A 27,673-nucleotide genomic window follows, 5' to 3' on the forward strand; every position below is an offset into this window, starting at 1 on the left:
TTGACTTCTCTTCCACCATGGCACCATGATGCACCATGTCATAAGTGGAATATTGTAAATAATCCAGATGGGTTATGCCCACATCTGTCATACTGTACAGAAACATGAGTCCTGACAGTGTTTTGTTCTAAGGACACAACATATCTGAACTAAATATACAGACAGCTGTTTGAAGTGTGAAGTAAAATAGTTTACAAAAGACAGATGTTTATGCCAGGTATAACATATTAGGTGTTTAATGTTTCAGTGTTGTTTTTTTTGTTTGTTTTTTTTTCATTTCACTACAAAGAAAATGGCTTACAATTAGCAGAATATTAATAAAAATAAAAATAAAAAACAACTTCATCATTTATTTTATGTCACATTTCAACAGAAGATTATGTTAAAAACAAATATGCTAAAAAATATGTTGATCCTTTTATCTTTGTTTTTCCATTGGTTCATGGTTTGTCAGGAAACAAAATCCTGGATTGTGAGCAACAAACGGATACATTTATCACATCACATTTCCTTGTTTGGAGAAGTAAGAAATAGGAGATGATAAGTTGAAGCTTGATAGTCCTGTTATCAATAAACATGTTAACAATAGGCTTGTAACAGTGTACTGTTACAATGTAGCAAAGAGATATCATCTAGATCATAAAGCTGTAATAGGACATGCAATATCAACATGAAAGTGTGATATTTAATATGCTATTGTACCATTTTCTGTCATGCACGGAATTGACAAGAGGCCAGACAAAAGATTTACTACGGTCAAACTTATCTTTCTGACTAACTTTCTTGTCAGCAAAAGTTGTGTTGTCATTCTGCAGCCTTTCATCCTAAAGTGTTCCTATGTTTTGCATTAGTAAATTGGTGAGGTTAGTAGGTGCAGATGTTGAATGGTCAGATCAATTTAGATTTGTATCAGATGCAGGATAAAGAGTGGTTTAATCGTGGAAACGTTGCTTATATGGATTTATCTTACCTCACACATAAATGTCGCGGTCTGATTCACTGAGCGCTCCTCTATTATTTTCAGCGCACCCTATGTACAAGGAAGGTGTATTGGAATACACCCTACTGCCAATAGCAACTCATTTGGTACTTTGTGGTACTTATATCGAATAACATTGCATTGTGCATGATGCACGGAAACGACTGATGTTTTACGAATGCAAATCAATGGAAGGGAGATAACTGTAAATCTGTTTTTGTTGTGTCATCTGCTAAAATCCATCGATGGCTACGAAAACATTTGATTCGCATTCCAACAAACTTTGAAATGCAGTCATTGTGAATATGAAGATGGGAAATTGCATCGCGCCGACATTACTAAGACAATACCTATGGCAAAAAAACAGCAAGGTGCAAGATTCGCATCATTTGATTCACACAGATTGGCTTAAACGTATGATCTGATACTCATGCTTCAAACAGTTCAAAATTAACACTGTTAAATCAATTCAAGTGAAACATATGCTAATGTGTTATGTCAATAGAAACGTCAAAACCCTTTTCACTTCCATAATTATTTCTCCTCAAAGTGTGTCATTTTGATAATAGCATTTAGGACTCAAATTTATTTTTACTAATGGTTAATTGTTAGAACATACAGCATACTATAATTGGCAGGGATTTACCTTGAGTCCTATACAGTGGAACACTTTTTAGGCGGACGAAACATATCCCGAAACCCCGCCTTCCGGACGATTTTTATGTGAGACGAAACTCATGTTCATTAATTGTACTCTCTTAACCGGAGCCTGCACTTCTGGACCCGGACGACGAAGTTTCAAACCATTCCCATAGATTTCCACTGAAAAATGATCCAGTTATCCAGATGGAGAGATCTGTGCAAAGTGCATGTGTATGTGTCATGTCAATACTGTTTACCACACGACAATGAGAATTTCATTCTTAATCTATTGGAAGGCATTTGGTGTGTATTGATTAATTAGAAATCAAAACGCCAGTGATGCATGTCATTCAGGTTGTTCATTAGGACTTGGTACATGTGAGAATATCTTATCAGTAACGAAAACACATGTTAAGTAGGATTAAGGTAAACTACACTGTAATTGTAGTGTATGTAACGCTTATGAATCGACACTTGCTATCTGTCAGGATGCAAGTTAGAAATAGCCTGTCACATGATCTAACTCATGTGATCCTGTCCGGAAGTTTCCTTTATGCAGACAGCATAAGTTTGTTGCGATGTCATGTTTTTAGGGCATTTAAAATTAAAAAAAGAATATGCAATTGGCAAAATAGAAACTCTTTGTCATCGATTTACATTTTTCATCTAACTCACCATCTGAAGCTGCACACGGTACACAATTATCTCTGAGACAGTCTGACAAATGGTAACCTGCGTTTCGGTTTCTATGTATTATCGATATGCTTATATGTTATGATGATTCACTGTTATTACTAATGGCTGTTTTTTGCTTTCACTTAATTTTCATGTTTGTTTGACCCAGTTAACAGGACGTCGAGTGAAACCAAAATGTCCGGATAAACGGGGTTCGACTGTATTTAAGAGTCCCTGGGGCTCATGCTTATTATTTTCAGAGGTCATGGGCAACAAAATGGGGATGCCAGACATTAAATATTATGAATGATGTTATTGCATTGTGTATCATACTCAACGCATCAATTGTTACAGCAATGAAATAGCAAATCAGACCATAACCAGACAAAATAGCAAACTCAGTGATAACTTACTGTTATTTGATCGGAATTCTTACAAAAGTATTTGGACATTTTCTGCATCCTTATGGATGCAGTAATAAATTTCGTTGTGGACACTGCAAATTTTTAGGTGTATAGGAGACCAGAATTTGCATCCTATAAATCCTTGGTAATTGGTGAAACATGCTTTGATTGACAACTGATTACAAGTTGCTTGATAGAAAGTAGTTCACTGTCAGTCATTTCAGAAAGCAATCTAATTGATTTGAAATACTTGATTTGTCATATTTTGAATGTTTTCTTTTAGATGTATATTAAATATCTTGAAGCATATTGTTTTCGGTATGCAGGGCCATATTGCAAGTGATAATGAGTTAGAGATGTATTGATTTCATCAATCCCCATCTAATCAGAATCTCGAATAGTAATTAGAAAGTGAAATACAGAATATAATGTTTCAGAATCTACTAAATCTTGACTGAATATCTTGATAATCTATAGGGCATCACTTTTTGAAGATTTGTACCAGTAAATGTTTTGCGGGCTACTCAAAAATTCATTCAGAATTGGAAAGAGAAAACAGAATAGCATTGAGAAATCATGAGGAAGTAAGGTTAATGAGCTGCCCATGTAACATTGATTACAGCATTGAAGACAGCAGGGGTAGACTCTTGCCAAAGAATGGCAAAGAATGGATGACGCAGAAACTAGTACCCTCATTGATCTAGGTACATGCAATCAAGTAAAGGAAGCCCTGTCCCATTGATTCAGTTCCAGTTCTTTAGGAACAGTGTGGAATCTGGCAAAGAAGCCTGACTAAAAGGAAGTGCCGATGCTGCTTTGCCATTCATAAGCCATTAGTATATTCACAATACAATAGCACCGTAGTAGTCTAATCTGGATATAGTCGCATGCCTCCCTGACTCCACCAATCACATTAAAGCATAGTATGAATGGTACAGCAGAGGTTGTACCATTTCGAGACAATGGCAGAGTTTGCTGGATGTTGGCTCTGTTTCAAATGTTCTTCAAGTGTCTTTTGTCAATGCTTTCTACAGAGTAGTTCTGAACATTATTTAGGATCAATCTTTATTGGATTTCTGGAGGATGTATACTGATGTAGACTGAGGCTGTCTCTCAACTGCAGCCAATCAATTCACTCAATACACGTCACTTTTAGCAAGGGAGGTAACTACTGATGCAGACCTCTTAGACCAGAAAGATTGCTGAAATGTATGGTTTTAGGTATTCACTTGAATGCTTATGATGAAAGTTGAACAAAAAGATATATCCTTATTTGAAGTAGACTTTAAGCTGAAAGAATCCCTTCATTTAGCTTCTGAAGAAAGACAAGTACCTGAATTAATGAAGGGAAGATGGACTACTTCTAAAAAATATGTGCTTACACAGGGGACATCATTTAATCTGGACTAATGCTGAATCTCTGAATATATGTAATTTTGATGGAACATATGAATTTTTTTTTTAGTTTGAAAAGAAGGAACTTTGAGACAGACAGCATGGAATTCTGAGGATTAATATATGAATGAGAACAGGTTCCTCATGTTCAGGGTCCAGGCTAAAGTGGGATTGGGGAGCCCGAGGCGCAATGATAATTTGACTGATAGGTTTGCCTGGTTGATATTCCAGGAAAATCATCAGCCAAAAGATCAAGCAGAGTACTGTGAGATCATTTAAAGTGTTAGGATAGGTATGTATTTAGCCTCTTGCAGCTGTTTAGTGAATGTCCATATCTTATCTGTTTCAATGAAACTGATGACTTTATGTGAAATTCTGCTTGTGCCTTTATTTTAATGCTGGTATCTAGGATTATTTCCATATTGAAATGCTTTTGCTCAATCTATGTCAGTAGCAGTGCTGTGTGAAGTATCAGAGCTATTCCCTTCTGAAAGGGAAAATATGAAAATAGACCTCATTCTATGAAGTTTCTATATTTTATGAATTTCTTGACTGATGTACTTAAGCAAAGGCTTGGAGATGGTAACATTTGGAACTGGTGCCACATTCTTGTATCAGAGGCTTGTCTCAAGGGATGAAGTCAGTTCTAGACCTTTGGAGGAAAGAGATTTGGAGATAGCATTGGTTGAACAAAGACAGATCACCTCTTTCACTCTCATTGTGAGATCACATTTGTTTTCCCTATAAAGATTTCATCAGATGCACAGAGAGATCACCTCTTCCATTCTCACTGTGAGATTACATTTGTTTTGCTTGTGAAGATTCCGTGGGTTGCACAAGCACAAAGTCTTTCACTCCCACTGGGAGATTACCTTTATTGGACAATTATATGTGTCTCCATGTGGAGTATATCTTCGTTGCATGAGCAAAGATGTATGTGTCCAGCTTGTTGAAAGATTGCCACGATTGTACATGTACAGATGTTTCTGTTTCTGTTCATGGACACTTACAGGATCAGAAACTACAAGACAGCACATCAAAGATTGTATTGAATTCTGAAACACAATATATCCAGTGTTACTGTAAGAATACTCTTTGAGTTGGAAACATTGAGATGTTACATGTCAGGACTATTCACATAATGCATGACGATCAACCAGTATGGTTATGAAGCAGACGGGACTAGACATCAAACAGACTAGTAACCGATTGCTGAGTTGATCAGATATCCAGAGGAAATTGCTTCACAACAGTCAAGTGACTGCTGAGGTGATATCAGATTCCAGGGACCAGCTTTTGAATGGATCAGATACGGATGATGTCTGAAAGCTAAATAGTTCAACATCAGTCTGTTCTGTACTATCAATGTGGACTTTCACCATGCATATTCCTGGGCTAGGCTAGAGGTTGAAAATGCACAATTCTAGCTACCATGAACTTTAGAAATTAACACTTTTATTCTGAAGCAGGAGTCCTTTGGTAAAATTTCAATGAAACAGAGGAATGTTTGGAAAAATAAAAATTTATTCTTTTTAGCTTGTTCAAGAGCAATCGATATAGACTTGCCTGGTCTAGTCAAGTAAACGTTTGAAGTTGTTGCTGATCCTGCATAAATACCTGGTGTGTCAAAGAAGGATAGAGGTAAAGATCATTTGTCATTTTTCAGTTGTGTACTTCAGCATTAAAAATTGTCATTTTATGAACAATTTTTATACTTTACCGGTGTTTGAAAACATTTTGATACTGTGCACTGAGGACCCTATTATTTAGTGCTGTTATGATTCACTGGCATATTTGGTGAATCATTCTGTAACTTTCATGAATTCATTTCATCATTCATGATTACTAGAAAAGAATATTCATGAATTTTTCAGAAGGCATGTGGACATGAGTGTTATTTATTGAAGAGAAATATGCAAAATGGAATATGTCTATGTCAAGCACATTAATCGTCAACACACACATACAACTTTGATAAAATGACACATGTCAATCAAGTCAACCAGCCCTCTCAGTTGCATCTTCTGGTCTGAGGTATGGGTTGCTGAAGTCCAATTCTAACCCAAATCTTCATGAGTTTCATGAACTAAGTAATTAATATGCTTCAGGTTTTTCCCTGCTCTCACTGTCCTGCTCCTTTTTTTAAGACCACACACATAGCTTTTGTACATCATATACATTTATCCATTGTTGAAGGTCAGAGGTCTTATTAGTTTATGAAAATTGCCAATAAACTTTAGTGATCTATTACTCTTTCTGAGTTCTTCTGAGCACCGCTCTGTTATGTTTACAGCCAATGCCTGTCAGAGTCCATTAGGCACCAGATCAGTTGTGACCGCGCTAGATATTTCATGGGAATATGACGTAATTATGATGCTAACATAGTTCTGCTTACACCGGCCAAATACAAGGTTGGTTTCTTTTAGCTGTATAATATTCTCAAGTTGATCCAGTGGTAGGCTTGAGACTCGGGTGTCGAATGACCACCCTTTTCTGACACGTTACACATCAGGATCCTTTTTGCTTGGGATATTTTCTGGGAACTAAACTGTAGTTAGCTACGGTTATGTTACTTTCTTCTTAATACATATTTCAAATGTGTTCTCAAAACAAATGAATAAACCTGAAGTGAGGTAATTAAACTTAAATGAAAGCAGTTAAACTGGAGGTGATGTTACAAAGCCAGAAATCCTTATTTCAGATTTCCGAGACACAGGACAAAGTTGCACTTTATTTGATGCAGACAAATGTCTGCCATAGCCATAGCTACAGTCAGCTTTATATCTAAAGGAATCCTTAAGTCTCTTAATTTCAGAGCTGTAATGAAAGTTGTGTATTGATTATAGATTTGAAAATTGAATGGGTATGATCGGTTTATGAGACATATTCCTTAAGGCATGTTTTGAAATATACTCTTTAGGTTCATCTGGAGAGGGAATACAGTGTCAGTGTAGACCAACCTTCAAGCCCCAGTCACGATAACTGACTGTACCTTGGGACCTTTGAGTGCAGTTAACTATACAAATGCCGTCAGCTAATAATAACAGTATAGTCTGTCACAAACCAAACTTCCCCATCCAAGATGCCAGTATGTCAGTGTACCACTTTCAATACTGAGTACCTATAGAAACATACTAACATAAATCCAGTTCTCATACCATGGTGTCACAAGTTATAAACACAATTAGACTAAGATCCACTATCAAATCTCCTGCATCATATACTGGCTTGATAGAAAACACACAGACTTCCCAAGTGACAACAATTTCATATTTTGGGCTCTTCGGGGATCCTATTAGATGTCACTGAAACAGTTGATGGGCACCACATTGTCTGGCCTTTGGCAGCTAGGTGTTGAGGCAGTATAAACAAAGGTGTTATCATGGTCTAAATGATGGCCGGCTTATCAAATCAGTGTTCTACTAAGCCGATAGTCTTACCAAACCCTGACACTGATACATCACTGCTTGCTCTTCACAAGGATGATTGGCTACCAGTCAATGCAGGAGTGAAGTGTATTGACCTAGGACATTGGAGGCCAGAATGTGGGCATTAATTGCTTCTTGCAAATATTGTCTGGAAACTGTTTCATCCAGATATACTGGTATCCAATAATTATTTTTTGTTGTTGGTTTGGTAGTATGACTTTGCAAAACCTTCTGTTGCATTAGATTTGAATAAGTCAAGTTAAAATTTGTCTTAGCAGATATTTCATATTTCATGTTGATGTGCTTGCTTATCTAATGTCCAGAATGAGTACATTATCAGGATGGCTGTGATCTTTGTTAAAACAGTCCAGGGACTTTATTGTTACCTGTCATAACACTGTTATCTGTGGTGTTGTTGCATCGCTATAAACAGTTTGCTGAAATAGCTAAAAGATTCTGGAATGTTCTTTTGTTTTCTGCCTTACAAAACACATTAAAGATTTTTGTTTAATCGTTCACTCGAAGAGTAGACCTGGTACAGATGCCGCAGAGTGAGTGAGTGAGTTTGGTTTTATGCTACTGTCAGCAATACTCCAGCAATATCACAGCAGGGAACTTCACACTCTCTACCCATGTGGTGAATCGAATCCAGGTCTTCAGCATGATGAGCAAATGCTTTAACCACAAGGCTATCCCACCAACCCTGGTGAAGAGGAAAGAGGTGTTTATTGTGCAAGCAATTTGTGTGAAGTATGGGTGTCTACTGACACAGAAATAGCACCTAACTTGCCTCAACAAGATCATGTTTATGGACAAGTCCCAAACACAGTTCTAGACATAGCTTTTCTTTATTGTGAGTTTCAGCCTTTATGCCCCCAATAAATGATGGCAAGTTAAACCAACATTACATAAAATAGGGACCATGTCAAAACAGAATTTGCTATTTTGTCTCAACCGTATATATTAATGACTAGATGATTAATTGTGTACATTGTCTACCTTGTAATGTATTATATACTAACTAAGAAGAGGTGTGATAAGAGCAAACCATGCTCAACATGGATTTCAGAAGCAAAATTGTCATGACTCCTTGTACAAAATACTGGAGCTTTGGTTTTTGTTGGCAGAAGTATTGATCAAGTAACTGGACACCATTGATGTTGTTACCAATAGCAGTAGCAGAAGACTTACTGGATTTGCATGTTTATCTTCCCTGGAGGATATATACACTCATAACACACCTCTGATGAAATCAATATACCACTGGTTGATACAGTCTTGTATGATGCTGGACAGCTTTGATCTGTATTGGTTTATCTAAGGTTCAGCAGTGGAATAACCTTATGATCATTGTAAGAAGATTCATCATATATTTATGCCCACTATAAGTAATGGAGATTTCTCTGTCTGAATCTCCCCCATTATCCATGGTAGGAGATGACGTGCACCTAGATGTTAAGTCTCAGCCTAACAGTGCTCTTACTAGGACAGTGGACGTTGTTTCATTGAGTTATACTTCATCCAAATAAGTGATTTTTAGTCTAAATTGTCTAAATTGAACGATACAACTGATTGTTTTTCACAATGTTTTGCATATATCTTTAAATGAGATTTTGTAAAAGGTTGTGAGACACAGAATATTTGCGGTAGAATTCATTTCCAAGCCATATTGCATCATTAAGTTAAAATATTATAATTATAGTTTTGGGTCATTTCTCTTCAGGTCAGTAGATGATAAGTTTTTATTGTTTCCTCAATAGTTTGGATCATCAAACAAATGAAGACATATTGAAAGTGAAGATAGCCTCAGTGAAGTTTATAGGTCCTGGGGCTCCTTTCGCAAAGCAGCCTTTACTCAGGTTATCTTAACTCCCATTCTTTAAGGTCATGTTGGTGACTTACTGCAATGTTAAAGAAGGACTTATGGTTAACCTTTGAAAGATTGCTTCATGGAAAGAAGATGCTGTTGTACAAAACAACCTTAGCACTAAGGCTACCCAAAGTCTATATTAGGGTCACCTTAGCGATAACATCACTCTGTGCAATGGCACCCAGGTTCATAGCACAACTTACATCCACATTAGTTTTATGCAGCAGGAGGACAACAGTAATACAGCAATCTTTATTACATATATGAAATGGGGTAGTTGGGAAAGTTTAAACATTTTATATGCATATGTCAGTGCACCACAGACTTCTGAAGCATGTGGAAGAATGTTACAGCATGGGAACTACTAGTAGACCTGCCCTTGCAGCTGAGGCAGGCAAGTCTGACATTGTAATAGATGGCATCAAGCCTGTGTTTGACCGTAATGATTTTATTACCCCATTGAAATCCAGGGAGTACAAGCCACGCTGACAGTAATGGTGTTACTTAGTAATGCCCTTATTTGGATTTCATTGTACATGCCTCCCATTAGAGACACGAAGTGAGTGAGGGTGGAACTGTTTAATGCTTCATTGCTCAATGTGAACTGAAAGCACAGTCTGTCTCACTGCATTATTTTGCTGTCAACTCAGCCTTGTATGCAAGTGTTCTGAATCTGGAAAGACTTCTGCCCATAACCCACTTTAACCCTACCCCTAATCCTGATAATTTGATGTCTGTCTTTTTTATGGCTTCTATTCAAATTATATTACTTGAATATGCATAAATCTTTTCCCTTATCCTTACACTTAGGGGGATATGAGCGGAATCTCCCAACTCACTGCAGTTCCTTTCCAACTAGGATGTAATTATGTGTTTCTATCAATTTTATATACATTCAGAGACTAGGAGTAAGTCTAGAGTTTAGATGATGAATCTCATATCATTCTAGGGCTCCTTTTTCAATTTGTTTGGAATTATTGGTTTTTATCCTAGGTTTAGTTAGTCTACTGATAGCATGTCCATTGATCAAGGACATTGGGATATGATGACATACAGCTGACCAATTCTTGCATCTTGATCACTTCTTGGCGTCTGATATCCAGTTAGCATCAGATACATCGTGGGTCCAATAATATTGGGATTCTACAGAGCAGAGAATCCAAAATATTCTTGTTACCTAGTCACTCTATTGTTCAAGCAACTCTCTTTGAAAAAACGAAGTCTGAATTTCTTACCGAAGTGCATAATGCCCAGATTTATTGCTGATGCCTCAGAGAACAAATGTGGGGATAGTTGCTCTGAAGATCTGCTTAAGTACAGGCATAAGATATGTTTGATCAGGGTGCCATTCTGAGAGTGCCGCGCCATGTTGTGGTCGGTACGATATGCAGCTTCAAGGACATGAAGCTTTCACCAGTTCACATGCTGAATAATGAATGAGTTGTGTAGAGTTTTGCATTGTCAGCTTGCAGTAATTGTAAGGCAAAACATGAGTGGTTCATGTTGTATTACTCCCACTGTGCCATGCTCCGGGATTAAAGCAATGGAAGAAGCTGGCCTTCATTACAGTCTGGTGCACGGAATTCACAATGCTGTACAGTTGAACCTTCTTGGTGTGGACACTGTTTACTTGGACATCCTACCTTCAGTAGTTTTAGTGAGTGAGTTAGTTTTACGCCACACTCAGCAATTTTCGAACTATATGTTGGCCTATCTGCAGGTCAGGACTACCACTGGGAACATTTCTGTTCAGTGTTACAAGCCTATTACAGCATACTGGATCTTTTAAATACTTTTTTGTTTATTGTTTAACGCTACACTAAGCAATATCCCAGCTGTATGGCACTGGTCAGTAAGTGAACAAGTCTTTACCAGACAATCAAATGATCAACAGCATGAGCATCAATTTGTGCAATTAGGGTAGAATTGCGCATCAACCAAGTCAGAGAGCTTAACCATCTGGTCCCGATAGTTGCCATAGAGCTGGAATTTTGATGAGTTTGGCATTAAACAACAACCAGACCAACCACTTATTCAATTTTTTGTTCAAATACCTTTTTTGTTTAGCATTAACTACAAGTATGTTCAACAGGATTTAGCAAAACAGTGTGGATATTTACTGTACATGATACTCATTGACAGTCAGTGATGGTAGATTAGTGCAGTAAATTGTGTCCGAGGATATAAATTGCATTATGCGCCTACAAACAATAAAAGAGGCTTCAGTGTTCCAGAATATGGAATTGTGCAGATTCTTGAAAAGCCTTCTCTAAGAATGAAAAACATGCAGTAGTACAAAGGCAGATCCTGAAGAGAGTGCCATGGCATGATAAGCATGTTGACCTATCATATATTTGTTCACTTCATGACTTGAGTTAGCATGCACACAGACCCGTTTTCAATATGTAGGATCTGCAGTTGCCAGTGAAAACACTTTTTGTTTTATAGGTCATTGATAGTAGCTGAAGACGCAGTAAATAAACCAGTACCGTCACTTTTCCACAGACCATCTATCCTAGTTTCAGTATTGATTACATGAGGCTTGTATCTGTCCATATATGATATAAATTACACTTCATTGCTCTATGGAACAGCTCTAGTTGAGTGACATATTAATTAATCAATTACAATCCCAGGATATCCTGCCAGTTTATGTTCAAACTTGCTGCAAACAGTCAATCTGGACCAACGTTCATGCAGTGATATCTTAGCAGTAAGTCCACAACATAAGTCTGTTTCATACAGAAATTACAGTGATGTAGCAATGAAGAGATCCAGAATGGATCCTGTTCATGGAGCGCAGGTCACAACCTCCAATGTTAGTAACCCGGTATTAATAAGAACAGTAGGGACAGTTTATGGCCAGATAGACTCTCTGTATATGATTTATTTGGAAAGTAACTGTTGAGAAACCTTTTTGCTTGTATTTATTGAAGGTCTAAACTGTGAGTGTGCCTAGAAGTCAGTGCTGTTTGCCCTGGTTTACTTACCCTGGAACTGTGTTTGTGTTCATTAGATAGGCAGAGTTGGCACTCTGACAAACCAGTTACTTGCTGGGGAAGCAGTATATTCATCTGAGCATCAAAAAAGTATGTCAGACAGAAACATCCAGTCATAACTGGTGCAGACACTTTTAAATGAACCTGCAATGTACTACTTTGTGTCTGTTTAGATTAGATTCTGATATAGTTTAGATTCAGACTGAAAATGTGTACCATAACTCTGTATATGAAGTCTGTTCAGATCTGAGGGTTATTTCTGTAGTGTATTTTTTATGTTTTCATGTGTGCAGCATTGAAATTTATTACCCCCAACTGTGCACTAATACTGTTGGTGTGTGTGTTGGTACTTACTGTGTTATAACCTTTCTGTTATCTTCATGTTCACAGATGTTCAAAGTGAATGTTAGTACATGCCTGAAAATTTAACATATATCATGCTGTGTTGTGTGCAAGTAGATTACAGGAAGCCATTTTCTTGTAACTACCAACAACTTCACATTACCAAAGCATGGACAAGTGGGAAGATGTTTTTGAATGTTTTAACAGAGCAGGATATATGAAGATAGGATAGTCTTTGAGTGCAAACTTTGCAAGGCAGAAAATGGTAGATATTTGGTGAAACCGAATAAGCTGGATACAGCACACCATTGAATGCTAGACAACCACCAGTGACCTGTTGTGATAAGAAGGAATCTGGGACTAGAAGTCCTTATCAACAAATGCTATCATAGCTTAGGGACACAATTCTGAACTGTATATTATGATCAAGGGGTGATCTTGGCCATTTATTTGTGATGAACTGGTCATGTTTCTGACAAATGTCTTGTGGACTCTGTCTTTGTTTTGCTTACAGATCATGAGTTGTTATGTTATCATGTCCACAAACATGGAAACAACCAACTTGCAGTCATGAAAGCGTGGCTGACACTGCCAAGAGTAAGCTTTTTGGTATTCACCTTGAATGAGAAGCATTGTTCTGAAATAATTCAGATTGTAGCAGCTTTCACTCTCGGGTTTGATGATTAGGCTTACAGATTGTGACATTGTCTGTACTCATTATCTTTTAGCCAGATGGAGTGATATAACATTGAAGGAAACTGTGCAGCCAAGAGTTCTTGCCTTGTTTTCAGGAAAGATGTTGCAGGAAGTATATGTGGTGAAATGAGATATACAGTCACATTCTCTGAACTCTTGAGTGTTGTTTATACAAGGCCATTCAAAGGAATTTAACAAGTTAGTGTTTGAAGTTCTCCTCATTGTTTAAACACATTGAAAATATATTTAGCCCTATTGTTCATGATTTCAAGAAATGAAGAGTGAATATGTAAAGTCCATCGTTTTGGGGTATTTTTGTAAAAATTGTGCAGCTGTACAATGTGTGAGAGTCACAATCACATTTGAGATCATTGCACCTATATTGCACTGATTGTTTCCAATAATCCTAGACTAGCATCTGTCGTCTCTGAAATGAACATGTTATCCAGAAAAAACAGTTCATAGAAAAATCATAAAATATAATGAAAAGGAGCCCAAAGAAATCTAGACTTGCTTTGACTCTGTGGGGTATATTTGTTTCAGGGTGTGTATAGCAGGCTACAGTGACCCAAACAACTAGCTTGTTGTTTTGTACAAGTTCAGTGAGGTACCTTCAGAAGAACATCCCACTCAAACATAGCATTCTGACTCTTGAGCAGACAAATCCTTTTTATTTATTTCAAGACCTTACAATAGTAACAGAAAGTAACAGAAAGCACCATCAACAATTTTGTATGAGTGTGGATCCTACCGCCACACTAATTTTCTCCCTAGAGAGATGCTTTATTGACTGGACCAAGCAGGTTTGTACCCTGGTCAAGGTGACTGTTTTGAAGGAGACTGAAATTACACTGAACTGCCTATGGGTCCCAATTGTCTGCTATCATAGGCACATGTAAGTATGTCCAATGCAGTAGTTTTACATAACTAAATATCATCTCTGAGAGTATATTGAAGGCAGTCATATTTGCAATAGATGTCAAAACCAGGTTGTATATATGAATATTGGGATTCTCATACTAAAAGTGTTACTAAGGATTTTGAGGCAAGTCAGGACTGAGTGGAAATTCTCTCCTGTTGGTTTTCAAATAAATGCCTCAAGAACCTACATGTCAAATTGACATATCCTGTTCCAAGCAATGTTTTTGATCATCTTTATAATTGTCACTGACTTGTCCTTGAACTGTTTAGAGAATCATAAAATTGTCTGTCTGACAGTTCATGCACTTATCATGTCGGTGGTTGAAAAAGGGTGTACAAAAAGAGTGCTTGAATTACGACTCCTCGTAAATGCTGTTATATGCATCTATTCATGAGAGCCAAAACCGTGCCACATTTTACATTACTTTATTTCATGTAACAATGTTTTATGTACATGATCATGACGTCACATCCATCCAGCAATGATGCTGCTGTACTTGTGATACCAACAGTCGAGCAAAAGGATGGGAACATAATATATATATGTAGTATGACTGACCCCATTCAGTGGAAAGAATAGAACATTCCCATGGAGGTTTGTGGTATGATACTATTAGAAGTATGATATGATAATGGATAATACAAAATTGACTCAGGCTACCTCTATGTGGGCATTATTGTTATAAAGTCATCTGAAACCACATAACAGATTCACTTGGTCTGCAATGGAGCATCCACTTTATTGGTGATTGGGGAACTGGGTATTTTTAAGAACTATCAATTTTAACCCAACTGTATTCAAGAAACTGTTTATAAACATAACACCCATCAAGCATTCTATTCTTTTTCACAATTTTATTTCATTTGTGTAAGTATAATATACTGTTTTCTTACACAACTGCCAACTAAGTATTTCTGAACAACCTAATCATTCAAATATTCTCTCTTTTTTCATTCACTATCTACTTCCCAAGTCAATCATATGGATGCCCCAAGACAATTTGCCATGAACATTATAAATGTGTGCCAAGTTGTTATTGCTCTGTATTAGGCTTCAGTGGACATTGGTACCTGAATAATGGCTGAAGGCACATCCGTTGGCCTAGATTGGCTGGTATTGGGTTCAAATCCCTCTGGATTCTTTGTTCCGCTGGGACAGCATCCATGGCTGTAGGTTTAACTGTGGTTAATGCTTATAAGCTGTTCCACTTGGGGCAATCCTCGGCAAAAGGCTGATATTCTGTATGACTTTGGAAAACCATTGTTAAGCCCAAACCAAGTCAGGTCACTCTCTTCAAACAGTATTAGGGGCAATTGACTTGGGACTGTGGTATTAACACCTGCTGATCCTCTTTTCTCTGTCTTGTAGACAACAATAATCAATTACAGAACTGTTTTGTGTTTTCTGTGTCAGAACACCTTCAGAACCTGAATTTCATTTTTAGTGACAATTTGTGGCTGTAGCTCTGTGAATATACTACCCATCAAAAGGTTAGACTTTTAGCGTAAATGTTGCCACTTAGGTCAGCAAAACATTCCATTCTGTTTAAAGGTACTGTTGACACATGAACTGATTTATTGTGAAACAAATTCATAATGATGGAAAGATTATTGTCGTGAGTTCAGTAAGGATGAAAATCAGCGAAAATTTGCAAATTCTTTACAAACCTTTAAGCCATAATGCAGCTGTTCACATGTATGATATATACAGATGCTGTTTAGCAATTTGATGCCTGATCCTCGTACAATTCAACTGCCTAATGTTTGAAGTTGGTTTGCCCAAGTTGGTGGAGAAATTCATTTTTGATATAAAGACAAAGATTGATACAGCAGAGAATCAAAGATAAACACATTTTTAAATAAAATCTATTGAAATATGGCACTTAAGAATACCCTTGTTTATACCTTGTGCTATGTCAGACAGAATTTGCTGGAAGTTTATCATAGTATGGTCAGACATGGTTTGGTTGGTACAAGTTTATTTGTGTATGGTGGTACAATGAGGATGCAATTATCATTCTCAACTATCATGAAGTCCATGAAATCCTGCATTAGAGAGCACAATTCTCCCTTCTAACAACATTTCACATGGTCAGCCAATGGTTTTTGACTGCATTAAATGCAGATATTCAGCTATTTATTTTATAGGATCTTATGTAGTTGTTCCCATAAAACATCCCACAATATTTGCCTTGCAAATACTGATGTCAATTACTTCAGGCAAAGTCATGCCAGAATAGGTTGCAAGTAGCTTATGTTGATCTAAGTGCCTACTTCAATAATCTGTTTGTTTGTTTCCTGTTAAATGCTATGCTCAGCAATATTCCAGCTTCATGATGGTAGTCTCGGCCAGATGGACCAGATATTGGTTAAATGATTGGTTAACATCCCATAATGCCAGGGTATATGACGCCTAGCAGCCAACCAAATCACCCTGCAGGACCACATGTACAATAAGTCACTCTATATGACAAGGAAGTATTCTAACATGGAATCCCCACCTGAGTCTAGACTGATGCTTAGTCCCTGAATATATGGAATTTAAAACAAATCCCCAAACAATTCCTTTGAATTGTGAAGGGGTCCTAGTGAGATTGGAGATTCAAAACCTGTGGAAATCTTGACAAGCTTCATTTAGGGATTTAACATTGCAGACAGCATTGGTACTAAGATAGACTAATGCTTAGTCTCAGAATATATATACAATAATTTTGGTAGCAACAAAACTAGCCTATATAAACTGAAATGGAGATGCAGGGAAGCCACAGATTCAGTCTAAAACCTGAAGACATCTAGACTTGCTTCAGTAAAGGTTTTGGCATTGCAAAGAGTGCTTGGCAGTAGTGAAAGTATGTGGTTCAAGGACTGGGAGACAGACTAGTTTGAAGAAGAAATAATGTGATTCAGGAACAGTGGGACTGACTAGAGTCTAAACCATTGGGGATCAGATGGTTCCATTGTGTGATCTGTCTGTCAGGGTTTGACTGAATTTGCAAATTGGTCATAGCACTGATGATACTATTGCAGGAAGTATGGGAAACCCTGATGATCAGATACCTTTCCGTCAGTTATTCCTGATGGTTTCATAACTCTGTGATGATTACAACCAGTGGCTGTCACAGTCAGTTAGTTAGCCAGCCAGTTTTGACCAGATAGCAGTGTTTCATGAGACAGCACAGTGTTTGTGAGGTAAACTCTGTTCTTCTTATGGCAAGTACATAATTAGATTTTCATAATATAATATTACACTACTTATGGCAGTTGGGGAAGAACTGTAGAATGTCTGATGACCACAGTTTACTGACCTGTTGACGGGTTTATTACAATACAAGATTACACCAGACATGGACTTTTTTCTGCAAACTGTTACTGTTGCCACAACTTTCAGTGTTTAATGTGCATGGAAGTTAAAGCAGTACTTTTCATTCGTGGGGTGGGATGGTGGGGCAGGGGTGACTAGACTAATGTTTATGCCTGAATGTATATGATTTTGATAGAAACAAATAATTCTATTTGAATTGAATAATAGCATTTGTGAGATGGGAGATTCAGAACCTGGGGGATGCCTAGACTTGCTTTATTTAGGTCTTTAGCATTGCATGGAGGGCTCGGCGGAAGGGAAAGAAATGTGGTTCAGAGACCGTGAGACAGATTAGGGTGAGTTTTGTTCCCCATTATTTCCCCTTATGTCTGTGAATGGTGGAGAGGATATTAGTACTTGATAGAGAATTGTTATATCATGGCGTTGCCTTATGGGAATGAGGTCAAGGAGAGGAAACATTGCTTTGCATTTCTTCATCATTCAGAACAAGACTTTGTACAATATGCAGATCCGAGTTGTGTTTTGAAGTGATTTAATTTAAGTAGGTCACAGGAACACGCAACTGTGAATTCATGCTTGTACCTAGTGTCATGATACACGTATCATGATACATGGCTAGCAATTTGATGTGTATGATGATACAGTATGTACAATTTCATGGTTATGTGACATGTTGCCCTGATTATGTGAATGTTCTAGTTCATAAAGGCCTCTTATTATTTTTTTCTTTGTACATGGTTGTTTTAAGATGTGTGACCAAAATTTTATATGTGGGTGAATTTAATTTGACGAAAATCTAAATCATTAGCAATGAATGGAATAAAGAGTTGAAGCTTGGCTTGGCATTTAACAAGTGTGGGAAGTGCTGGAAGCCAGTGCTTGACACTGGTTTAAGCTGGTTCCTTGTCTGTATGAACTCATTCATTGATAGTCAGTGGAAAGTACACAGTACACAACCTGAGTTTTAAATTGCTGACATTAGAGTAGTTCAGGGGTCATTGGTTTATTAACGGTAATTAATGACTTCATCCACGGACTCGTTATTAGTTATGTCACATTAATGCTCATTTAGCAATTGTGAAACCATCATATTTGTTTTTCTTCTGATCAGTTTCTTATGGTGTTTTGCTTTTTAAATACAAACATAAAAATGAATGTCTTAGACACTTTGATGTTCTAGATGATAATGTGTGCATTGTATACATGGAAACCATGACATAAGACTCTTGCATGAAAGGATTCACAATGATGGCTAAAATCAAACAAGTAGCAATTTGACAGTACTATCAATATTTTGTTCCCCAAAATTGATTATATAACTGCCTCTACTACTAATAACTCATTTATAGATTTTGCCTAGTATCCATCTGTCTAGCTGCTCATTAGATACTGACGTCAGTCTGGTTATTTACTCCAGATAACACAAACTGCCTGGGAGATTCATGAACAGAGGGACTTTTGAACAAACTCACTTGCCTAAAATGATGCTCGGTTCTTGTTAACTGTCATGACATAGTATTATTGTAATTATTAAATGTCTTTTTCATCTTTTTCAGGGAAAACATCTAGACAGTATAACAGTTTTATTCACCGCCTTTAACAGGAGTTTTATACTTGACTTAGAACTTAATAAGTAAGTATGACTTTATTCATCTGTTATTATTCAGAAGTCACATGTTTTGTGAAAGTGTCAACCTTGATCAGCTAGTTGTTGATAGATTCTTAGGCTTCATAGGACAGGGGTCAGTAGGATGGCCCAGTGGTTAAAGTGTTTGCTGATCAAGCTGAAGACCCAAGTTTGATTCCCCCACGCTTCTGCTGTCCACATGTGATATTGGTTGAGTATTGCTAAATGAAGCATAATAATAATAATAATAATAATAAGAGTACTTATGTGGCGCCTCATCCACATCGCTAAGGGACATGCTCTAAGCGCATAACATACTGAACATCATTATTATTACCCCAGAGAACCCAAGCTGCTTGTTAGGCGCATATAGTCACATGACTTTATCTCAATGGGTACACATTTTCTGCTGGGTGAACCATATGACCATACTCAGTCATTCACTGAGCATATTAGTTCAGATCCCTTCAGTCTGAAAGAATCCAAACATTTCAAAACAAATAGCTAGTTTTTGCTGCTATTAAACTCTTCTACTAAACAAAACTTTTAAGATTTGTCCATTTGTCTTGTGCTTTACTGGCTAACATCAAAATGTGCCAATGTTATGCTAAATGATGCTTGGTTGTTATAATGCAAGACCAAACCAGTGAGTTAAAAGTGTTTTTATTATATGATAGGTAGATTTTCGCCTTTCTGATTGGCCCACTTGGTCACATGACAGCTTTGATGCTACATGATATAACAATCCAAGCACCTCCCATGGCTAAGAGTAGATTTGGGCTATTCCAGGTGGGATTTCCCTGTTGTGTGCCTCACTCTAGATAGAGAAATGAAAGGCATCCCTTGGTCCCTGCGACTATGTTGGTTTAGAGTTGCATCCCATCAGTATCAAAATGGCAGACGACATAACATCAGTACATTTGGCATATAATAAAACAGTTATTGACTTCAGTTCAGTTGATCCAGTGATATATCCACCTTGGACATGTTGATAAACCTCACTTGAAGTCAATAGTTGTACATTATCAACTGCTTTTGGTATAAGCTATTTGCAAGCCTTTGACACATGACACATGACAAAAAAAAGAAATGTTTTAGGTATGTGCAAACTTGCTCCGATTAGGGTTAGTCTATTACAAGCTGTGACATTTCAGATATTGAACACATTCAGTGTACAAGCCACACCTATAAAATAGTACCTGCTGTCAGCATCTCTAAATGCAACTTTTGGTCTCTGATTCAGAGATTCAGAACCTGAAGAAATCTAGACTTGCTTCATTTAGGGCTTTCAAGCGTTGCAGAGAAGGCTTGGCAGTTGGGAAAATAAAGTGGTTCAGGGATTTTTAGACAGATTAACATACAAGCAACTATCTGACAAGAGGTCAGTTTACAATAATTTCCAGTATCCTCTAATGATTAACAGCAAATGACATGAATCCTTCAGAAAGATGGTGTGAGGAGAGTTTTGTCCACATCTGTCAGATGAGCTAAAGCAAACGGTGTAATGTTTTGTGCCAAACTCAGAAATGAATACAGACACGACTGATAAGATTTATACCTCATTGTTACAACAGTCTGGTGCAGATACTGTTTCCTTTTCCATGAATGTATAAGTTGATGAACATTCGAGTAAGGATGTTGCAATGAATTGAATACATCCAAATAGCATCTACACCTTTGAATAACTAGCCTCTAGCATTTTTCAGTTTTCATGGCTAAGGACCGCCGTTAATTTCGAATGCTGCCTTACAGGCAAAATTGCTGTGAAATTTATGTCAGTGCATGCCTGACAATCAGTGATCACACAAGGTGTTCAGAAAAAGGGTAAGCAAGTCATTTATGTACCCAATGATACTATGGCTTCTAAATACCCCTGGCAATGCTGAAACGACATACTGGATGAACTGAAGCAGTGGTTCTATGAATAATTATCGGGATGATTGTTGTCATATAATGTTCTCAGTTTGACCACACTATGTACACTGAAGCACAGAGAGCCATGATGATGTTAATGACAATTCCAATTACAGTTGTTCCTGCAGCTATCAAAGCAATTAGTAATGTGAATTACTTTCCTGCCATGTTTGAGTGGAAAATTAGCCCTGCAATATCATAGCTGTGTCAACTAGGATGTAGTGACTCAGTGATTTCGGAGCAGAAGTGGTGACAAAACAGTAAATGGAGCACATAAGAGTCAGATATCTTTTAATATAGTTACACCAGACAGAACACTGGAAAGCATTTATGTGAACCTTAATTGTTATCTACTGAAGTACATGTGTCATAGAAGTAATAACACTGAGAAAAATCTTTGACTTCATATTATAATCTCCTCCTGATCAAAAGTATTTATCGGCTTGTATTAAATTCTGAAAGTTATGTAGTTCCTGTATTTCATGGGGCAAAGTCACCACATTTATTTGACATTTACACTGAGACTTAAGTTTGAAAAAAATAGTTTTAGGTAGTACATGTACTTTATTTCATGCATGGAAAATGACAGTCGTTCAAAACCACTGGTCGGTAGCCCAAGTGTGCAAGAAAGATTCGATCGAGGAAACATGCAAGAAACAATCCATGCAATTACTCTAAGAAACGGATCAGAAAATAGAGGTTCGGGTGAGAAAACTGAACAGTTTTTGCCAGAAACTGACATTTGTGTTGTTGTCAGTTGGAGCAGCATTGTCCAGCATCAGTAATACTAAAGCAAGAATATCTAAGCACTGATAATAAAACTACTAACTATAAATAGCCATGGTAAATTGGACCAACAGTTCAACATAAAGACCACATCACCTAATGCACTACAAATGATAAGCTCTTGGACTTACTCAGGTGTTGTTGAGAACAGAATAACAACAAATCCAACTGATTCCAGGAAGAATGGACAAAATATAGTCCAGCTGCTCTTTTCATGTAGCATACTTTACTAAGTTTAACCTTAATGCTCACTCTTTGACATCGAACTATGGTTACCTGAGTGACTTATGATAACTTTAGTGCTGTGTGGAAAGAATCCCAGACCTGTATTTAATGGGTCCTTTTGAAAATTTTAATGTTCTTTGTCAGCTATACAAATTTTTGAAAAAAGATTTCTTTCCTGTTTACTTCATTTCTGAGATTAAATGTCTGAGAGTCTGGCTTGGGCCGTTCTTTATTGTATCAATGTATCATTGGATCACAAACTCTAAATCTTTGAAAGAACAGGACCCATTTTTTCTGTCTTTATTCCCTAGTGGTGACTACAATCACTGGAAGTCATACCAGCCTTAATGCTTTGCAACAGAGTAATTCAAAATATTTATTCAAGACACGGGTCAAGTAGCTGGTATTGTCTGAGACTGGCTGGGCAGTGTAATGGCTTCAGGTGGCATAACACTGGTTGTGTGGGTGGTCATGTCTTGTTGAAGTAATCTCTGCTTTATGCATAGGGTACAGTCAGGTCAACATAAACAAGGGCTCATGAATGTGAAGGTGGTGAGATGTGCAAGTTATTCGAGATGTGCAAGTTATTCGTTCTTCAACATGGAAGCATTTTCCATACAAGTTTGGTTATTGTTAAATGTGTTTTTTATTCAGTTCCAGTAATGCAGGTCTTATTCTGAAGTCAGAAGAAGTCAGTTAGAGTGATACACTGTCTCTGAAAATATATAATTTTCATAGAAACAAATAATACCATTTAAGTTATTTAGGACCCCAAGTGACAGGGGTGGTAGTTTGTTTTCCAACCCTGCGTTCAGCATTATTACAGCAAAATGACAGACCGACGGACTGTTTATGCTGGTAATGCAGGCATGGTGGTCAATTATTGCAGCTATATGTAAATAATTGAGTCTAGAATACACAGTGATCGACAGCATGAGCATCGATCTTTGGAGATGCAATGATCTCTGTCAAGTAGGTCAGTGCGCCTGAGCACCTGATCCCTTTAGTTGCCTCTTACCATAAACATGTGTTACTGAAGATTAATTTAACTTCACAGGTCCATTGGGCAATTCAGAGAAAATCTAGACTTGTGAGGCATTATTTAGGCTTGCATTGCAGAAAGAGTTGGGCAAAAGGGGAAGTCATACAGTTTGGAAAGTGTGAGACACACAATAAGTGGCATGTCTCGTTGTTTGTACAAAAAGCAAGGTTCTAAAACATTCAAAGGATACCCTATTTTTATTTCATCAGAACAATATCTCATTATCCACATTTTGATAAAAATACATCACAAGTAGCCAGGAGGTGAAATATGATATTTGTCAGTTCGTTTTAGACATAGATTTACTGTATGGTATTCCAAAGTCAGAAGCTGTTGAAAGTCTCACAAATAGGATAGTTTGTGAGAGTGAAGGGAAAAGGATTTCCAGAACTGTGTTATGTTAGGTACATAACTTTCTTCATACATAATTAGTAAATTCTCTAGAATACCCAATTCCCTGGAGTTTTGTTTATTGTGTCCACTATGAAATATTTTAAGGAATTTCCTTACTTTGTAAAAATTGAAACATATATACCCAGATAGTCAGTTATTCAGTCAACCTTAAATGTTCCCACCAACTTAATGTTGTTCCCACCAACTTAATGTTGTTTATACTACATTAAGTAGATCTTATTACCCCATACTTGTTGTAAGATGGATTACAAGGATTGGCCTCTGTGTGTAGCGAGGCTGGCTGTGAGTGATCCTGTAACAACGTCGTGGTACGTTGTTTAAAACTTGAATATGTCACTGCGTCAGAATAGCCAGGGTAAATCACAGACAGTTGTGTAAAGTAACACTCATTCTCTTCATTCATTTCACTCTTACTTTCATTTTGATATGTTTGGGTGTGAACCTTAAACTGCCTATCATGATACTTTTAGAAAATTATTTTAAAATGAAACTAAATTAATTTAATTTGATCAAACATGATGAAATATAGAAAACTATGTGTTGTTTGCATGACATTCAACTTGTAACAAAAGAATATGCATGAAGGAATGACACTTCCCATGCAGTGCACACATATAGCATTATGTTGATATAAGGTAGGAATGGTAAGGTTTGGACAGATTGTTCCTGTGTGTTCTGTAATGAAATGGGCTTGCCGCTGATCAAATTTAGATTGTTGCCTCATAGGAGCGGTCAGCGATCATGAGTCAAAGCCTCTAACACAGACATCCATCTAATCTTTGTGAGTTTCAGAAACACGAACAAGGCGACTTATGTTTATCAGCATTAACAGGATAACAAAACAAAACAGGAGTAAAAACTACTAAAACTTCTCACTCTTTGGGAGTGCAGAAAAATAACTCTTCTGTTTTCAAGTTGACCATTGTAGTTGGGTGAGTTCAGATTCCCTGTATACACCCTGATAGCGTTTCTTGGTTGTCAGCTGTCAGGAGTTATTCAGTACAACATCCTTTTTGTGCTGAAACAACAGTTTTTGTGAGTACATACATGTTCACTTTAGTAACAGATAAAAACAATGATTAAAATAAGTATAAAGTATGCTTACCCAGTTGTTAGGCTAACAACTGGTCTCTGAAATGAACACATTTTACCGAAAAAAAGTTCATAGTATAAAAAAAAACACTGAAAAGGAACCTAGAGACTTTCTTCATTCCTGAAGCTGTGAAAATACAGACTTTCCTGGACACATTTGCTTCAGGGTCTGTATGGTACACTGCCCAGTTGTCTAAGGCACTTCATTGTCATATCTTTCAGATAATATCCCAAACACATTCATTGTGAGATTTTCATCACTGCTTTCCAGTCAAACAGCATAGCCAACATTGGTCTTGGTTAGTATATTGTACAAATATACACAATACGACATCCTATGTCCAGAAAATGTGGCAAGTCTAGATTATCACAGTTCTTCAATAAAGAACATATGTGGACTCTTTTTCTTATATTTTATAAATATTATTTGGAACTGTTTTTCTGAAATATATGTTCATTTCAGAGACTAGATGTTAGTCTGTCTAGGTGTCATGCATTCCTTTCCTGTCATTTGGGGCTGTGGGGTAGCCAAGTGGTTGTTGTCATGCTGAACCCCTGGGGTCAATTCCCCACATGGGTACAATGCATAAAGCCCATTTTTGGTGTCCCCCACTGTGATATTGGAGGAATATTGCTAAAAATTGCATTAAAACCTCACTCACTCATTCACTCACTCACTCACTCACTCACTCACTCACTCACTCACTCACTCACTCACCCACTCACCCACATTCATGTCCACTTATAGCCATAAGATATTATTTTTGCAACCATAGAGAATGTCATATATTATCCTTGACTGTGAGACTTGTTTGTGTGAAAATGAGGTGTCTCACTTTATTCTTATGTGAAAATAAAAAAATTATTTAGTTGTCGCCTCAACAGTTTAGAGTATAATGAATTCTCCATGTGAAATGTGCCAGGAGGCTCACAGATCTTACATCACTATAGCTCATTTCCTGAGATAAGCTATTAGAAAACAGCCTGAAGCTACACGTGATGGTTTGTCAGACAGGATTATGAGAAATCTCAATCGCATTATCACCACAATCACAGACCAGGTGGAGACCTATCCAGTATCACTTGCATGATACTTTTAATTCTGTCCATCTAGAAAAACATTCAATTTCAATTCTAGCTTGACAGGAATGTTTTCCTTCTAATCAGATCTCTTCTTCCACATTGGAGAGTGAATACTTTGCATACCAGTCTATTACAACTGACAGTAGCTAACCAGGAATAATTGTTGATGCAGCAGATCGGTATGCTTACAGTCCCTCACAAGATAGATGTAATCTTTCTTCCACATCCTTTTTGGAAATCAGAACATGTTATTTTGCAGTAATTATGTCGTGAAAACCAATCACTCACTGAGACATGGTAATGTACTGGCATGTACAAAAATGTTAGTCTTGTCTGTGATAGTAACGGTCCATTTAGGGATCTGAGGTTACAGTTGCCCCATAATCTGTCTGACACTCCCAGGCCAATAATCTAATCTGGACCTTTATGGGTATTGAACTTTAAGATCTATGAGAGCAGTGTTAAGCAGGAAACACACAAGACAAGCAATATCATTGAAACAAGACAAGCAATATCATAGTAACAGTATGAAAGTGTTAGCATGACCTTAGAGGCGAGCTAGCTGGGGGTACAGATACACTACAGTTTACAGGACTGGAGCAGGTTAACATGGAAGTCCCATTTCAGCACTTGGCACCACACCTTTGTGAACAGGTGCAGGCAAACTGAGACTATCTTGAAAGATGGTCTCTCACAGGCTTAACAAATTGATTGTTAAGAATCATGAGCCATAAGTTCAAGAAATAAAGCCATTGTGCAGTTTCCTCACATCTTCTTCGTAACAGCAATATGTGAGGAGTATGGCATAAAAGCACTTTATTTGCAGTCCTACAAATTTATTTGTTGATACAGTCATGCACATGTCATGCACACGCACGCATGCCACATCAAACCAGCATGAGTGCTCCAACCGTCTAGTTTTGTCACGTAGTCCCTATTGTTGAAGTCATCTTTGACTACCTTTGTATGATGCTGCAATGCTGAACTCCCAAATCCTCTTTGAACAAATCACTAAAGGTACAAAATATGGAAAAACATTGACATACCAAACTGATGACAACTGAAAGAGGCAAATTACTATGTGAATTATTTACACCATCTCTGCTCAAATCAAATTCAGATGTTCCATACTGTACCCTGGTCTTCAAAATAATGTCATATGCCTAATTGGTAAACTATTCCATTTAGCAGTTAGGGCAAAGAGATCTTTTCTGTATTGATGAGTTGAAGTTGATGTCCTCAGACCAATAACATTCATCCTGTGTCATCTTGTAGGGAAAGTTACTGAAAACAAATGCTCGTAATTTGTCTCTAGTCACCTACACTGAAATGCCACATCCATCAGTGTATAAATGCCACTTAAACTATCACCAACTTGGTTTGGTGAAAGTCTCCACCTTCCAGATGCCTGTGTTCTGTCAGTTGCTATCAGACATCTGGCAACACTCATCTGAACAATGTTCATTGCCATGGTCGACTGACTATCAGTGCAGACTATCTCTTGCCTAGGTCATCCCTCCCTGACAGAGGCCCAGTCTCACTTATCAGGAACTGATTGCACCCAGACAACCAGCTACTCTGCCACACATCTTATTCTTGGTGTCAGAGTCATTGTACTTCAGACTTTCATTGAGCCTTATACTATTTTAGGGCATTACAAACAGAATTCTAAAGTTTACAAACATCTTTGTCTGTCTCCCAGATTTAGAAAATAAATTTAATAGAAGACCCACTCAAGTCTGAAGTCTTTGATTGACCAGATATGCTTAACAGCAAGACGTTATGGATGTCAGCTTCTTTATTTTGAGGAACTCATC

General features: G+C 37.3%; 1 protein-coding gene across 2 annotated transcripts in view; it reads left to right on the plus strand.

Moving 5' to 3' along the window:
• The window catches only part of LOC137264880 (disintegrin and metalloproteinase domain-containing protein 9-like), a 112,795-nt gene that overhangs the window by 46,203 nt on the left and 38,919 nt on the right, over positions 1–27,673 (plus strand). For both annotated transcript variants that reach the window (XM_067800228.1, XM_067800229.1), the window contains exon 3: positions 19,230–19,306. In XM_067800228.1, coding sequence (XP_067656329.1) covers positions 19,230–19,306 — 77 coding nt within the window. The remainder of the gene's footprint in view (positions 1–19,229; positions 19,307–27,673) is intronic.

The sequence above is a fragment of the Haliotis asinina genome, chromosome 15 (assembly GCF_037392515.1).
Source record: "Haliotis asinina isolate JCU_RB_2024 chromosome 15, JCU_Hal_asi_v2, whole genome shotgun sequence".
Taxonomy (NCBI): domain Eukaryota; kingdom Metazoa; phylum Mollusca; class Gastropoda; order Lepetellida; family Haliotidae; genus Haliotis; species Haliotis asinina.